The sequence below is a fragment of the Artemia sp. Qi Xiang Cuo genome, chromosome 5, assembly GCF_049724085.1.
Source record: "Artemia sp. Qi Xiang Cuo chromosome 5, ASM4972408v1, whole genome shotgun sequence".
Classification (NCBI taxonomy): domain Eukaryota; kingdom Metazoa; phylum Arthropoda; class Branchiopoda; order Anostraca; family Artemiidae; genus Artemia; species Artemia sp. Qi Xiang Cuo.
The window spans coordinates 45,921,987-45,937,649 of NC_142798.1; the positions used below are offsets into that span (position 1 = coordinate 45,921,987).

General features: G+C 36.3%; 1 protein-coding gene across 2 annotated transcripts in view; it reads right to left on the reverse strand.

The window, feature by feature from the left end:
- Positions 1-15,663, reverse strand: part of ND-51 (NADH dehydrogenase (ubiquinone) 51 kDa subunit) — a 76,849-nt gene that overhangs the window by 19,730 nt on the left and 41,456 nt on the right. For both annotated transcript variants that reach the window (XM_089089645.1, XM_089089646.1), the window contains exon 7: positions 7,879-7,982. In XM_089089645.1, the coding sequence (XP_088945771.1) occupies positions 7,879-7,982 (104 nt within the window). The remainder of the gene's footprint in view (positions 1-7,878; positions 7,983-15,663) is intronic.

Sequence of the window (15,663 nt, forward strand, 5' to 3'; positions counted from 1 at the left end):
GGGAGTCAGACAGCGACATGGCTAAGAACTTGTGTACCCACTTTTCAGAAGTAGGGCACCGACATCATTGGAGTGCGTAAAAGGTGATGGTACATATCGGAATTCTCTTCCTAAAGCAAGCAATACAACCATTTATTCTCAACCATTGTGAGAGAGAGAGAGAGAGAGATTTATTCTAAACAAACAAACAATGTAACATCAGTTTAGCGATATTGAGGCCACGTACATTTGAGGATACTTTGAAAAGGTATGAAAAATCGGCAGCTATAATGGACTTTCAAATAATACAACCAATTTGTCTGATTATACCTAGTCATCTGTAGTACCTTTTTAATCAATGCTTTGAATATGTTGTGAACGCTAACTGCTTGACAAGTGCGTTGGTTATTCCCCTGATTAAAGGAGGTGATAAGGAACGTAAAAATAATTAACGTCTGATTTATCTACTTCCAGTGATTTCTCGTATTTTTGAAAAATCGACTTATCAATGCTTTGTTATTTTTGACTACGTTTGTTACCGATTGTCTAGATTTAGGTTTAAAGATGGCTTCAATTTTTTCGGACATTATGAAGGGCTTTTGACTGTGTTGACCTTGAAATTTTATTGGCCAAGCTCGACAACGCTGGAAAACGTTTTAAAAGTCTGAAATAGATAGCTTCATTTCCTAAAGGAAGAACACACAAAGTAAGGCTGGACACGATCTTGTCAGAGGAGATAGTAGTACAGTGTGATGTACCACAAGGATCTGTGCAGGGTCCCCTATCATCTCTTGCATACATCAAGCATCTAAATGGATGTCTCAACAGCTGGCGATACTAAGGTGCAATGAAGGCCGGGTGGGGGCAATACTTCCGAATTTTGCTGATAATATTTAGTTTACAATGGATGGCGAAAACAGAAGCTGATTTGAAAAATGAAATGAAACAAGGAATGGTGATGATCGAGAGGTGGATACAAGCGAACCAACTGCTTGTTAATCACAAGAAAACGATGTTCCACTTATATGGCAAAAGTACAAACTACCATCTCTGGATTGAAGAAATTGAGATAGAAAGTGGATGTGTAAAAGAGACAAGTATTGTAAAGTATGTTGGTGTCATGGTAGATGAGTGCCTAAGTTTCACAGACCATATTGCATTTATAAGTACTAAAATGGCCAAAAATGGTGGATTTCAAGGAGAGTTGCAGAATTTTTCCCCAAAAGAACTTATTAGAACATAGCATTTTTCTCTTATTTATCCATATTTGTTGTATCGTTAGAGTTTGGTCGTCGACGTTCAATAGCCATTTATACCCGCTCCGTGTGTTACAAAATAAAACCGGAAGAGTTTTGACCAATATGACCAATAATTTGTCCAGGAATTTGGTAAGATCTAGGTATCACCGGTTAAAAATTTTACACTTTTTGGTTTGAATAAATTTTGTGTAAATTCGTTTATCATAATTTTTTTCTAATGTGTTACCTGTGTATTTTTAAGATTTTTATAAAGAAAGGGAACATAGTTATGAAACTAGAAATGTTGAACTGGCTAAAATGCATGTTCCAGTTACTACCAGATCTAAGCTTTCCATTAGGTGTGCAGGCCCTGAAGTCTGGAACAGGCTTTCGGCAGATGAAAAAGGTAAGAAGGCCCATGAGGAATTTTGTGTTCTTTGCGCTGCATTTGTTTTAACCAATATTCTACGGATGGATTGAATGATTGATTTTGGTGTGAGTATATGCTTGTGTGTTGTTAAAAGAGAAGTTGATTGCTGAGTTAGATTAGGTAAGTGTTGGTATCTTTCAGGAAGTATGGTGAACTTTTGAGTAGGAGTCTGGGATTCCTTTCAATTCCCTATAAATATATTGATATTAGAAATGTTGATTAATTGTTTAGTGTAGGGCGGGGAGGGGGGGGGAGTAAGAGGTTTTCTTTTTTTCTGAGGAAGTTCATTAGCAGTGGATGTGTGTTTTTTAGGTCGTTCCAAAAACGCTAATATGCGTTGGGACTTATTTCTTATGTAAGGGAGAATGTTTATTTTTGCATCCGTTATTATTGTATGGAAAGTTTTTGTTGCTGTTTTTTTGTGTGATCCATTTGTTAATAATAATAAAAAAGAGTCCTCCAATTAAAAATACAACGTAGATAGAATCCATATTTTTCTAATTTCTCATTTAATCAAAAATCGATTTTTTACTTTTTATTTGGAGCCCTTTTATTTTTTTTTATTGTTTGGCTTTTTTTCTTTCTTTTTTCTAATGTGGAGGGTTCGATAATAAAACGGATAAATTCCAGGAAAGTAACTATCGAGACAGACAGGTTTTCAAAGTTAAATTACTAAAATTGAATCCCTTTCTTAAATTCTATTTCAGTAAGACCAGTCAACAATTAAAATACCAATCTGCTTTCAGAATAATAATTTTCAAGCAAATAAGAAAACCCGAACGACTGCCACTTTAATTTTGTTTGCTATTGCTACGAAGAGAAAAGATATCCATTGAGCCCTTCAGTAACTATGAAGTATCTCGGCAAATCCATGTACAACAGGTTCGTGTCTACATTGAAAAACATGAGTCTCAATTATGTTAACTACCGGAATTTTGAAGATGTTAAGCAGTGGAACTGATTAACTTCAAAACTCAATAATCAAAACTTAAAATGGACTATCCGAAAAAAATAAATTAAGTAACTTGAGAAAGATTCCTACAATATAATGTACAAATGTACAAAATATAGGCTCCAAATCACGCTGCTTTTTGCGCCATTTTTGAGACCTAAGGGGTGTCAAAGGGTGTCTGCAAGAAATACATTAATTAAAATCCGAAGTCAGATGACATAGTTCTCCAACTTATTTAATTGTTGGTTCGTTTTGTTTTTGAGTGAATGAATTGATTTCTTTTCTCTCTCAGTTGTTCGCTAGTATCCGTCAATGGCAGTTCATATTTTTGGATTTTGTGCAAATCGCAGATATTGGCGAATAACTCGCTTTTATGGTTGTTAGGTATTTGGTTTTAATTCTTTTAATTTTTGGCTTTTATTGAATTGTATTAATCTTTTAAGTTTTTGGTCTTTTCTTTGTTTTTTTTTTTTGGTTCTTTTCACATTGACTTTCCGCGTTTCTTTCATTTGGCCTATAAAAAAACCCATTTTTTCTCGTTTTTATTTTTTTATGTGATGTCAGGCTAATGTGGTTTAAGGAATTATCTTCGTCATGCTTATGGGGAGCATTCTACCAATGTTGTTACTACAATCATATCTCTTGTGAGAAAAAAAGCAAATTTGATTAATCAACAGTATTTTCTTCATAATTTTAAAATGAACCGTATTTTACCCAAGTCAATGCGACATTCACTTCACTTAAACACACGTAACGAACGGCAATTTACAGAACGTATAGGGTTTGGTATTTTGAATCATGTTATTAGAGATTGCAAAAGCAAGCGCTACCGGTTAAATCAGGATATTTTCAGGCTAGAGCGAGAAATATTATGTACGCTCTCTTATGCTGATTTTCATCAAATTAAGGCTATTGCTGAAAAATTCTTTTAAGCATGATTTTAGGATTTCTAGACAAAGACTTTCTGAAAAATTACACCGTTTAAAATTGAAAAACTCTAATAATCCACCTGTTGTCCCAAAGGTGTATCCTAGTCCTGTCTTGATCAATGTCAGCTCCATGCCCCTTGAAGAAGAGAAACATCAAACTCTGTTAAAATAATTGAAATTTCTAATAGCCCCTTCGAAAATACATGACAGTGAAATTATTGCGAACGCATAATGGGCATTTCATGAATCCTACGCTGAGATTGGAGATATTGATGAGGTTAGAGCACAACTTGTTTAAACTTTGTTGAGTTTACATTCTGTTCATAATCGGAATTTAAAATTTTTTAGTGAAAATGCACACTAGGTCTTGCACACCCTACATGATGATCGTTCCAGAATAATTATCGAAGCCAATAAAGGGAATACTGTTGTTGCCTTGGATTCAGATGATTACAATAGAAAATTCAGGGACATTTTTAGTGATTCTAACAAACATGAATAAAAACCTACTAATCCCAAAGAAAAATTTGTCCTGGAAGTCTAAAGAGATTTCTTATCTTAAAGGCAAAAAGGAGATCACAGATCAATTGTGCAAAAAGTTTAACCCGTGTGGATTTACGTCCCCACGCTCTTATAGTCTGCCTGAAGTTCATAAGCCCAGTGTTCCACTTCGGACAATTTTTTTTTCTTTTAATTCTCCTACAGCAACAAAGGAAAAATTTTAATTAGCTGTGGTTCGCTAACATATGCCGGGTCAAAATCGGTGTTTCTCAAATTCCGATTATTTCTCTTCCCAGGTAGAGCATGCTTCAGTTAAACCAAATATAAAAATTGGTAGTTTTGATGCAGATTCAATTTATACCAATTGGTATCCTCAAGAGGCTAAACGGATTTTGGAGCTTAAAGTTAATTCTAACCCGTCTATATCAGAAAAATCTACTCTTTCGAATCAGGCACTTCTTTCTCTGAGAACCGTTTGTAACAGAACTTCTTTTCACTTCTATTATAGATGTCTTTTTTATAGAAAGAAATATGGACTTTCAATGGATGCCCCCTTTCTCCAATATAGGCTGAAATCGTTATGGATAACCTTGAATAAAGGGCTATTTTGCAAAGTTTTTTTAAACCCTGTTTTCGGGTTCGTATCAAAAACGATGTTTTTTATCTTTTGGGACATAACAACGAGTCTCCTAGTTCTTTTCTTTACTTGCTCAATTCCTGGGATCCAAAATATAAATTTACTCGGGAGTCAGAGGTAGAGAGGTGTCTCCCCTTTTCAAATGTTCTGGTGCACCGATCTTAGTCATGTTTGGAGTTTGGTGTCAATGGAAAACCAACAAACAATGACCGTTACTTAAATTATTCCTCGAATCATTCTCCTGCTGTGAAAAGAGGAGTTGTCACTTCTCTAGTTGATAGAGCATCGAAAGTTTGTTCAACACTTCTTGGATTTAGAGCTCAACCACCTTAGAAATATTTTATTTGGGAATTAGAATCCAATTAGTTTAATAAATCCTGTAATTGCAAAAACGCACTAAAAGATTATCAGATAGTTCCACAGAAAACACAAATCAAAGGGAAAATTCAGTTTATCTTGGTCTCCCATACGTTAAAGGGGTTTCAGACCACATTTCCAAAAATCTAAGAAAAAATAACATTTACACTTATTATAGACCCAGAAAAACTATCAGGTCCCAAATTTATCAAGGTAAAGACCCTATCCCGATAGGTGAAAACTCCGGTGTCTAAAGAATTCCTTGTTCGTGTGGTCTTTGGTATATTGGAAGAACTGATCAGCGACTCACGGAGAGATTAACCCAGCACTCTAGTTCAATTAATAATACACTTAAGAAGCGGAAAAAAACAGAAAATTTTGACTCTGCCCTTGCAGAGCACATTTTTGAAAAACCAGACCATACTATTTTGTTTAATCAAGCTAGCCTAATTTCGCATGACAAAGGTATTGTCCAGCACAACAGAGAAGCTGTTGAAATTTATAAATACAAACATTTAGGTCTAGCTTTGAACAGAGATTCTGGTGATTTCAGAATAAAAGAATCATATGTCGTTTTTCTCGAAAAAGAAGTCGATACTTTGGTTATACCTAAAATGACCCTTGAACCACCTCCTCAGAGCTATAATCAAACACTGGAAAAGCCCGTTATGTCTCAAAGAGTGTCTGCAAGAAATGCATTAATTAAAATCCGAAATCAGATGACATAATTCTCCAACTTATTTAATTGCTGGTTCGTTTTGTTTTTGACTGAAGGAATTGTTTTCTTTTCTCTCTCACTTGTTCGCTAGTATCCGTCGATGGTAGTTCAAATCAAAGGGAAAATTCAACTTATCTTGGTCTCCCATAAGTTAAAGGTGTTTCAGACAACTTTTCAAAAAATCTAAGGAAAAATAACATTTATGCTTACTCTGGACCCAGATACACTATCAGGTCCCAAATTTATCAAGATAAAGTCCCTATCCCGATGGGTGATAACTCCGATGTCTACAGAATTCCTTGTTCGTGTGGTCTTTGGTATATTGGAAACACTGATCAGCGACTAACGGATAGATTAACTCAGCACTCTAGTTCAATTAATTATACACTTAAAAAGTGAAAAAAAAAAACAGAAAATTTTGACTCAGCTCTTGCAGAGCAACTTTTTGAAAAACCAAACCGTAATATTTTGTTTAATCAAGCTGGCCTAATTTCGTATGGCGAAGGTAAAGTCCAGTACTACAGAGAAGCTGTTGAAATTTATAAATACCAACATTTAGGTCTGGCTTTGAACAGAGATTCTTGGAATTTAAGAATAAACGAGTCATATTTCGGTTTTCTCAAAAAAGGAAGCCCATACTTTAGTAATCCCTGAAATAAAGCTTGAACCACTTTCCCAGTCATATAATCAAACACGTGAACAACCCCTTAGGTCTCAAAGGGTGTCTGCAAGAAATGCATTAATTAAAATCCGAAATCAGATGACATAATTCTCCAACTTATTTAATTGCTGGTTCGTTTTGTTTTTGACTGAAGGAATTGTTTTCTTTTCTCTCTCACTTGTTCGCTAGTATCCGTCGATGGTAGTTCAAATCAAAGGGAAAATTCAGTTTATCTTGGTCTCCCATACGTTAAAGGGGTTTCAGACCACATTTCAAAAAATCTAAGAAAAAATAACATTTACACTTATTATAGACCCAGAAAAACTATCAGGTCTCAAATTTATCAAGGTAAAGACCCTATCCCGATAGGTGAAAACTCCGGTGTCTACAGAATTCCTTGTTCGTGTGGTCTTTGGTATATTGGAAACACTGATCAGCGACTAACGGATAGATTAACTCAGCACTCTAGTTCAATTAATTATACACTTAAAAAGCGGAAAAAAAACAGAAAATTTTGACTGCCGTTTCACAGCACCTTTTCGAAAACCCAGACCGTACTATTTTATTTAATGAAGCTAGCCCAATTTAGCGTGAACGAGGCATAGTCCAGCACCACAGAGAAGCTGTTGAAATTTATATACACCAACATTTAGGTCTAGATTCGAACATGGATTCTGGTGACTTAAAAATTAACGAGTCACATTTCGGTTCTCTCAAAAGAGAAGTCGATACTTTAGTTATCCCTGAAATAAACCTTGAACCACCTTCCCAGTCCTATAATCAAACACGTGAACAACCCGTTAGGTCTCAAAGGGTGTCTGCAAGAAATACATTAACTAAAATTCGATGTCAGATGATATACTTCTCCAAGTTATTTAATTGCTGGTTCGTTTTGTTTTTGTGTGAGTGGAGGGATTTCCTTTCTCGCTTAATTTTCAGCTAGTATCCGTTGATCGCAGTTTAAATTTTTGGATTTTTTACAAATTGTGGACATTGACCACTAACTCGCTTTTATGGTTGTTAGGTATTTGGTTTGAATTCTTTTAATTTTTGGCTTTTATTGAATTTTATTACTCTTTTAAGTTTTTGGTTTTTTGTTTGTTTTTTTTTTGTTTGTTTTTTTGGTTCTTTTCACATTGACGTTCCGTGTTTGTTTTTGTTTTTCGGCACTTTCCTTGGATACATTATTTCGTTTAGCGCTGAAGAAGAGAGGTGTTTGCCCTCTCGAAATATTCGCTTTGTTGTGTGTTTTTCAGTACTTTCATTTGGCCCATAAAAAAACCCATTTTTGCTCGTTTTTATTTCTTTATATAAAAAAATAACATTATAATGAAAGAGCAAGGATTCGCCTCAAAATATAAACGTTACTTTCTTTTTTTTTGCATACATCTTTTTATTTCCTTGCCGACTAGTACATACATTTTCTCACAGACGTCTTTTTAGGCGTAATGTATGAAAAGAGATCTGAAGACTTACTGGAGCAACAGCAACAGTTTCTACGTTAGCGACAGTTGTTGGACAGCCAAAAACACCGATGTCAGCTGGGAAAGGGGGCTTGAGACGGGGTTTCCCTTGCTTTCCTTAAAAAAAACATTCTTATAAATTTTACAAAAGATAAAATTACATATTAATACACACTCAATCCACTTATAATTATAACTCCCAATATGACTCTTCAATGCGCTGAATCACTGCTTTCTCGATTAAAGTGACTGCGATTAATACCAAGTAGACATCGTTTCCGCTTAGTCGTGACGAAAAGCATATTAATTTACAATAAACTATAGACAGCTTGTGCTTTTGAGAGCTCACTGCGATTTTTCTCCTATGTCACCAACAATGGCTTTGTAAGGTGTTTGAAAAAGGCAAAACCGGTTACTTAGGTATGCTCTTCTAATACCTGATTGGTTGCCCCAATTCCTATTAGGTACAAGATGGCTGTTTACCTGCTCGCGCGTTTTTTTCTATACCATCTGGTGTGTATTCAGGTAATAATCTACGGTCAGGACCACAGTGGTGTTTTAAAAGTACTATTGCCTAAATTGACATATCAAGTCTGGTTCCACTAAATTCCATTTCCCTAATATCATAATAATAATATTTTACTAACCGTCAAAATGAAACAAGAGAGACGGAGTAGATAAAAATACAAGAAAAAGATAAACAAGACAAATATAGAAGACAAATACAAAATACATAAAGATAAAAGTTTTAGATACAATGTAACACTCACTAGCAAGAAAAGACTGGTTGAACCCTAGAAAAAAACAAAAACACACTGAGTTCTACTGGCGGAGGATTTAAAACCACGGATGGCTTTTAACATTATTACTGAACCTTGAGATCTGATTAAGGATGGCTGAGGTAGGGTCTGCTATATTGTAATTCCTAATAAGAAAAGAATTTAGGGACCAAAGTGGGAGACAAAGTAGAAACTTAGCATAATTAAAGAAAACAGATCGAAGTTTACGTTTATTGTACTCGGGAAAAATTCTCCGAAAAGGACTCAAATACAAAAGATGAGGGAGTGCCTTTGTACTATAAAGGCGAGCTAAAACTTTTCTGTTGAACCTCAGCTTATTTGAAACAATTTTACTATATGCAAAACCAATTCGCTTCTGTAGATGCGCCATAAGCAATCGACAGGGTGTTTTTAGAGTTGAACCGATAGGAAGGCCAAGGTAAGTAATGAACTGGACTGGCTTAACATTTGTGTTTCCAAGAGTAATCGTAAAACCATCGGGGACTGATATCCAATTAAAAAGCAAGATTTCCGGCTTTTCTGTGTTAAATTCTAAACCGAGCTGCTTATAATCATTCTGGAGGATGTTGAAGTTGTCCTCTATACCCAAAACAGTGCGACTCGAGTTAAATATATCATCCGCGTTATATATCAACGAAACATCGATACATCACAGGACACAACTTGTTTTACGTCTCTCTTGCCTTCGGATTATTGTATTATTAAAAGCAGTAGGTGAAGTTATTGCCCCTTGTCTAGCCCCTTTTTTAACCAGGCCAATAGGATTATTTTTTATTTTAAGATCTGGATGCTGATACGCGAGCTTAAGTTCGGCTTTCAGATTTACATACATATTTTTTAAAGGAAGAAGGGTTCCTTTTTTACACCGCGCTTTCCCATGTCCAATATCAACTCATCATGAATCAAAGAGTCGAAGGCACGTTGAACATCGTACACTGCGAGAGCCAAACTCTCCAGTTTTCTCGGCATCAACGAGAATAGGTGCTACGGCAGACAATGTATGGCAACAACCCAGACGCGGCTGGAATCCAAACTGTGAGTCCGGGCTATAACACTTATTTCAAAAAACCAACAAAGAGAAAAATCTCTAAAAAAAAAACAAAAAACAAACAAACGAGACTGTGGCCAGTGGAGAGAAAAGGAAAACAACAGAAACAAAACAACGCGTATTTTTAGCCTTTATAAAAAAAAGGCGTATTAAGCACTAAATACACAAAAAAAAAAAAACAAGATAAAACAAAAAACCAATAAAACCCCCACCAAAAAAAAAACAAAAAAAAATGTACAATCGGCGCAAACTAATCCACGTAGGGAAAAGATGCTAATAGAGAGTTACTTCAGTGAGGACACCAGAGTAACTGAGGACAAATAAAAAAATTGTAAATTAATTTAATTATTCAGTTGTGAAATAATCCTTTTGTTAGCTATTACTGAAGCAAATCGTTTTGGTCTAACAGGTAAAATAGTCCCCTGGTGATTATTTAAAATCTTTACTCCCTTATTGACAATTGATTCACTCTTTAGAAGGTTATCATAAATTGGGTCAATATTTAAATTACCCGTGTCCCTATTTATGGAAAGGTTAGCAAACATATGTTTTTTAATTTCTATGGCTTCCCTGGCCCATTGGGTGTACCCCTTATCATTAGAAATAGAAATTATCATTAGAAATTTCGGACCTCATTAATAATCAAAAGCTCAAATATTTTACAAAAAGTTGTCAAAACCGTGATCGGCCGAAAAGACGAACATTCCGGACGAGGTTTAACTTTCTTAGGGATTGGAGTTAAAGCCCCAATGCAAAAAAACGATGGAACTATTCCGGTGACGAAAATCATTTGAAATAACAGTGTCATACAATGAAGAAATAATTGACTATATATTTTGACATGGAACGCGGAAATATTATCTGAACCCCTGAATTTCTTTTTCTTAAGGCGATTAATAGCATTCATTACACACTCTAGAGAAACCACAACATCAGAATCAGACGAACTAGCTAAGAAAGAATCTAATTCAAACTTATAATAATTCGCAAGGCACTTTTCAGGGGCACAGAACACGTTCTCATAATATTCAGGGATGTCATAATCCGGTATATTATTAAGGCAATTACTTTGTGGTTTTAGCACCATTTTCCAAGGCTCATTTGGATTACTAAGAACTTTATCGGAATAAACTGACTGAATTGAACTCCTATGATTGGCAGGCTCCTTCGCGACTTGTTTTTTAATCTGCAGTCTTATCTGATTTACAATACCAGATCCAGGAGAACCACAGTCTCTCCAAATTGTAAACCAAAATTTTGCCTTATCACATGCTTCACAAAGTGCTGGGTTTTTTAACCACCCGATAATCTCCGTCCCACTTTTAATACACTTAATAGGAATAACCGCAAGTCCGGCAACACGCAAAGAATGGATCAATTCGGCACAGTATACATTTAGCTTCACTCGCGTATCAACTGAGTCTGCACGAGCAGACTTACAAAGTAGATCATAGGGCACACGGATTTTGTCCAAGATTACATCACACAACTCATGAAATTTTGAACTAAACATTAACCCTAAACCAATTCGGTAACTTGATTCACCTTTAACGCGACTCAGCGCTGTCCGTATCTTGTGGTAACTGAGCCTGCGGGAAATATTCTCTAAACTTGAGTGGGAGATGGTCAGAAGTTAAGTTATTATCCATAACAAGCAGAGAAGGAATATTAACAGATTGGCTTGCTACAACATGGTCCAAGTTGAACGTACTTCCAGAGTTATGAATGTATGTGAATTTTTCACTTTTGGCTCTGACGCAGAGATCATCACTCATAATACCAAGTAAAACACTTCCACGACTTAATAGTTTTCACTCGCAAAATAGCCATTATCGGGGGGAAGTGGTGGTAGATGGCGTTTTTGGTAAACCGAAGATTAATAGACAGAATGATAACTAACTGATAATTTTTTCAACCTTGAGGTTCACTAGAGAAAAGTTCCATTTCCCGGATGAAATACTTCTTATTTGATAGTACCTTATCTGGACGAACTTTTTTTTTAGTTTAGTGCAGTTAGCCCGTAAAAAATTATTTTATTATTGTTATGAGCAGACACCAACCAACGGTCTTGAGCTTTTTCACAGTCAAAAACAGGTTCATTTGAAGTACCAAAATTTTAGAAGCTCACATAACTTAGGTATTCCGAATCTGATTGCAGGGTATCTTTATATGACACGTGAAGTCCACAGCGTACATGCCATATGATGCAGTAGCTCTTGTTCCTTTTATTCAATTTTGTTTATTTTTTGGAAGGGGGAGGAAGAGAGCGTACAATCAACAAATTTTACCTTCTTCTTACCGGATGCCAAATGTCCCATGCATTTTTTTTTATCTAATGATTGGACGCTTTAGTGCGGGTGATGGGGGTGGCAAGCAGAGAGACGATAAGTATCCAGTGCCTTGATGTAATTGCTTATGAGCTTAAAGATTAATTGGGCTGCTGCAATTAAGTGTATAAATAAATTTAATAATCTATTATTAAAAAAAATGCTAAAATAGCCGTAATTACAGAAACTTAGGATTTATTGCGACTTTGGAAGGGTCTAGAAAGGTGTGGATAATATTAGATAATAATTTAAAGAAGCTCCAAATGCTGCTTAGTTTTCAAGACTATGATTGTATCTCTAATTAAGCCGTTATTATTATTTCTAATACAAGGAAAACTCTAATTAAACCCCAACCCCTCAATAAGAATGGTGATAAGAGTGAGTATGGCAATTATGGCGGAATTAGACTGGTTTCTAAAGGTAGCAAATTACTTAGTTTGGTGATATTTTTTAGACTTAGAGATTGTGTAGATAAAGTTTTAAGAGAAAAACAGTGCGGTTTTAGAAAGGGTACAGGATGTGTCGACCAAATTGTCACTCTTAAGATTAATAATTGAGAATTGCCTGAGTCATCTGATTAAGCTGATAGAAGAGCTTTAGCGAAGATCTTATCTTTGTATGGTATACCAGAAAAATAAATTAAAGTGATTAGTGGTATGTATGAGGATAACATAGCTGCGGTTTGGTAGGATATGAGGTTAGTAGCTGGTTTCGTAATAAGCAAGAGTTACGCTGGGTTGCATTCTATCCCCATTTATATGGATCATTTTGAAGAACTTTGTCTAAAGAGGCACAGCAAAGGCAATGGGAGAACACAGAATCAATTGGGGAAATAAAACTCCTGGACTAAGATTGCGCTGATGATTTAAACATCCTAGATGAAATTGTTAGCAAAATGGATTACTTTTTAGAGGTTTTGCGAGTTAAGGGTGCAAGAATAGGTTTGAAAATTAATGTTAAGAAGACTAACTCGCTAAGGGGTGATAGTGAAGATGAAAAGGTGATGTTGGGTAACAAGAAGATCCATCAAGTGGATAGCTCCACTTTACTAGGTAATGTTATTAGTAAAGATGTTAAAAGTAGAATAGCTAAGGACCAGGTTATTTTATTTTTCACAGTTGAAAAAAGGTTGGAAGAATAGGAAGACAAGTCTGCGAACCAAGATTAGAATATTGGAAGCTACAGTGATGACAGTGGTCACGTATGGTTCTGAAGCGGGGGCACTCCGGAAAATGGAGAAAGATTTGCTAGATGTTTTACAGAGAAAATGCCTACGGATTGTTTTGGCTACCCGACTGACTGACCGTATCTCACGAAAAGTAGGGTTCAATCTCTCTTTCTAGGGCTATAATGAGAAAAAATGGATATAGCTAGGGTACGTTCTACGGATGATGGATGACAAGATTGCCAAAGATTGTCATCTTCGACCAGCCGTCTAGGACAAAACAAAAACAGGTTGTCGGCGGTTGGGGTAGGAAGATTCTGTAAGGAGATTTAAGGAAATGAAAAATACCTAGGAGGGTGTAAAGAGGGAAGCTTTGAATAGATTGGGATGGAGGAGGAGCGTGCGTAGCTGTGATGGCATCAATCAGCTTGGAGCTGCAGTGGTGTGTTAGTAGTAGTAGTAGTAGTATGGATATTAGTTACCTAAAACTGCAGACCCGATCATAGTAAACAAAACTTTTTCCATTCTAGAGTCTAACACTGGTTAGCTTGACCCTTTTTGGTCTGTTCTTGTTTATGAGTTCAAAGATGCATTGTAAAAAGAACCCCTTACTTTTGTCATATTCTCGACAACTGATGGCTTGGTTTGGAGAAAACCACTTGTAGAATCGACAGTCTAGTCCTTGTCTCGCAGGCTGGAGTGAAACCACCTGTTTAGTATATAACGATTCATTTATCCTGCTTTCAATCGGATTCAGAGAACTCATCAAAATGATTGACATGGCTTCAACCCTTCAGGTTACTTTCGAGACGTACGCGAGATTGTTTAGCACCATGCAGCATGTGAAAATCTACTCACATACAGTCTGTGGTAACAAAAGACTATTAGTCTACTTGTTATGTCATGCAATAGAGAAAATCTAAGCTTCTTCGATGAGAATGAGGTTAACGACTGTTTTGCTTCACTAGAGAACATTTAAACGATTTAGTTATCGAGCGTCAACACTTGTCAAAGGATGTGTCTCAGAAAGAATTATTTGTAAAATAAAAACAACTTCCCTGAATAAGGTCTAAAAACAGTGTTTCTGCTTAAATCCAACATTATTCTGCTACATATGTTGACACGCAATCAATATTATTGATTTAAAGTGCCCACGTAGCCTACATGCGGTAATGGTATTATAATTCAAACCAACAAATTAAAATCTAGCCCAAGCCTGTAAATAAACCTTATAATGAAATAAATTCCCTCTGTCCCCATGGCACAAAGTTAATAATCACAAAATTTTCAATTGAATCTGACTAATTTCCTGCAAATATCAGAGAAACAGAACAACTTCTTCAATTTCAAGTTGACAGTCATCATTTTCATATCCGAGTTTCAGATTATGTCAACAACTTTCAACCCATCTTGTGGCCTATAATTCCAACCAGATTGGTGAAAACAAGCATGCCTGCCTTTTTCTGAAAAGTTATTGTTAGAGGCGGCGTTGGAGGGGCCAAGGGTACATTTTGTGCCTCAGATTACAGAGTGAAACCTCTTTCTTGCTTCAAACGAGGAACAGTATGCCCGCGTCTCTGCTGAAAATTTTGCAGTATAGGGGGGGGGGGAGATGCTGGAAGGACTAAAAATTCTATAAATTATAAATCACGGCACGTTTTCAATTATAGAAGAGTAGAGCATGACATCTTTCTTCTAAGAAATTGGGGGTGAGAGGAGTGGATGTGTTGGAGAGGTTTCATGGCCAATATGTCAAGGAGGCACACTTGTGCCTCTATGAAGAGGCGACCCACCACAATGTTAAGCGATTTCAGGTCCTAGAGGTCGCAGAGAGACGGCGGTGATTGCATTTTGTAGCCCAAACTCAAACTAAGAAACTTGCAAAATTTCATCCTCTTCCGACTTTATCTTCACGGAGTAAACTGGGCCGGAATTTTCGACCCTTCCGCCTCAGCCCCCCTTTAACGTTTTCCGATTCGGCTTAAATTTAGAGGCTAAGCTTTCCTAGGACCCTGGAGCTTATCCTCGAAATTTCAGCTCAATCCGATCACTCCTTCCCTGTTTTCAAAAACCAAATATAGCCACTTAAACTTCATTTCTCTTTTTTTTCTTGTTATCCACGCCTACAGGCCACAGTTGGCAACTGATCCGGGTGAATGAGGACTCATTCGAAGCAGAATTCGACCTGTTAGGGCCTTTTGATATTTTCATACCGAAAAAATTATCCCCCGAATTTACATTTACGAAAAACCTCGTTTTCCTATACTAGCCCAGGTTAATTTTTCCCACCACCCCCCCCCTTGACCGGTGTCTGATCGGGCTGAAATTTAAAGGATAAGCTTTCCTGGGGCCTGGAAACTTATCATCGAAATTTCAGCTCAATATGATCACTCCTTCTCTGTTTTCCAAAAACCAAATATCAAGTTTTGTGGGGAATTGCTTGCGTCAAAAATAGATT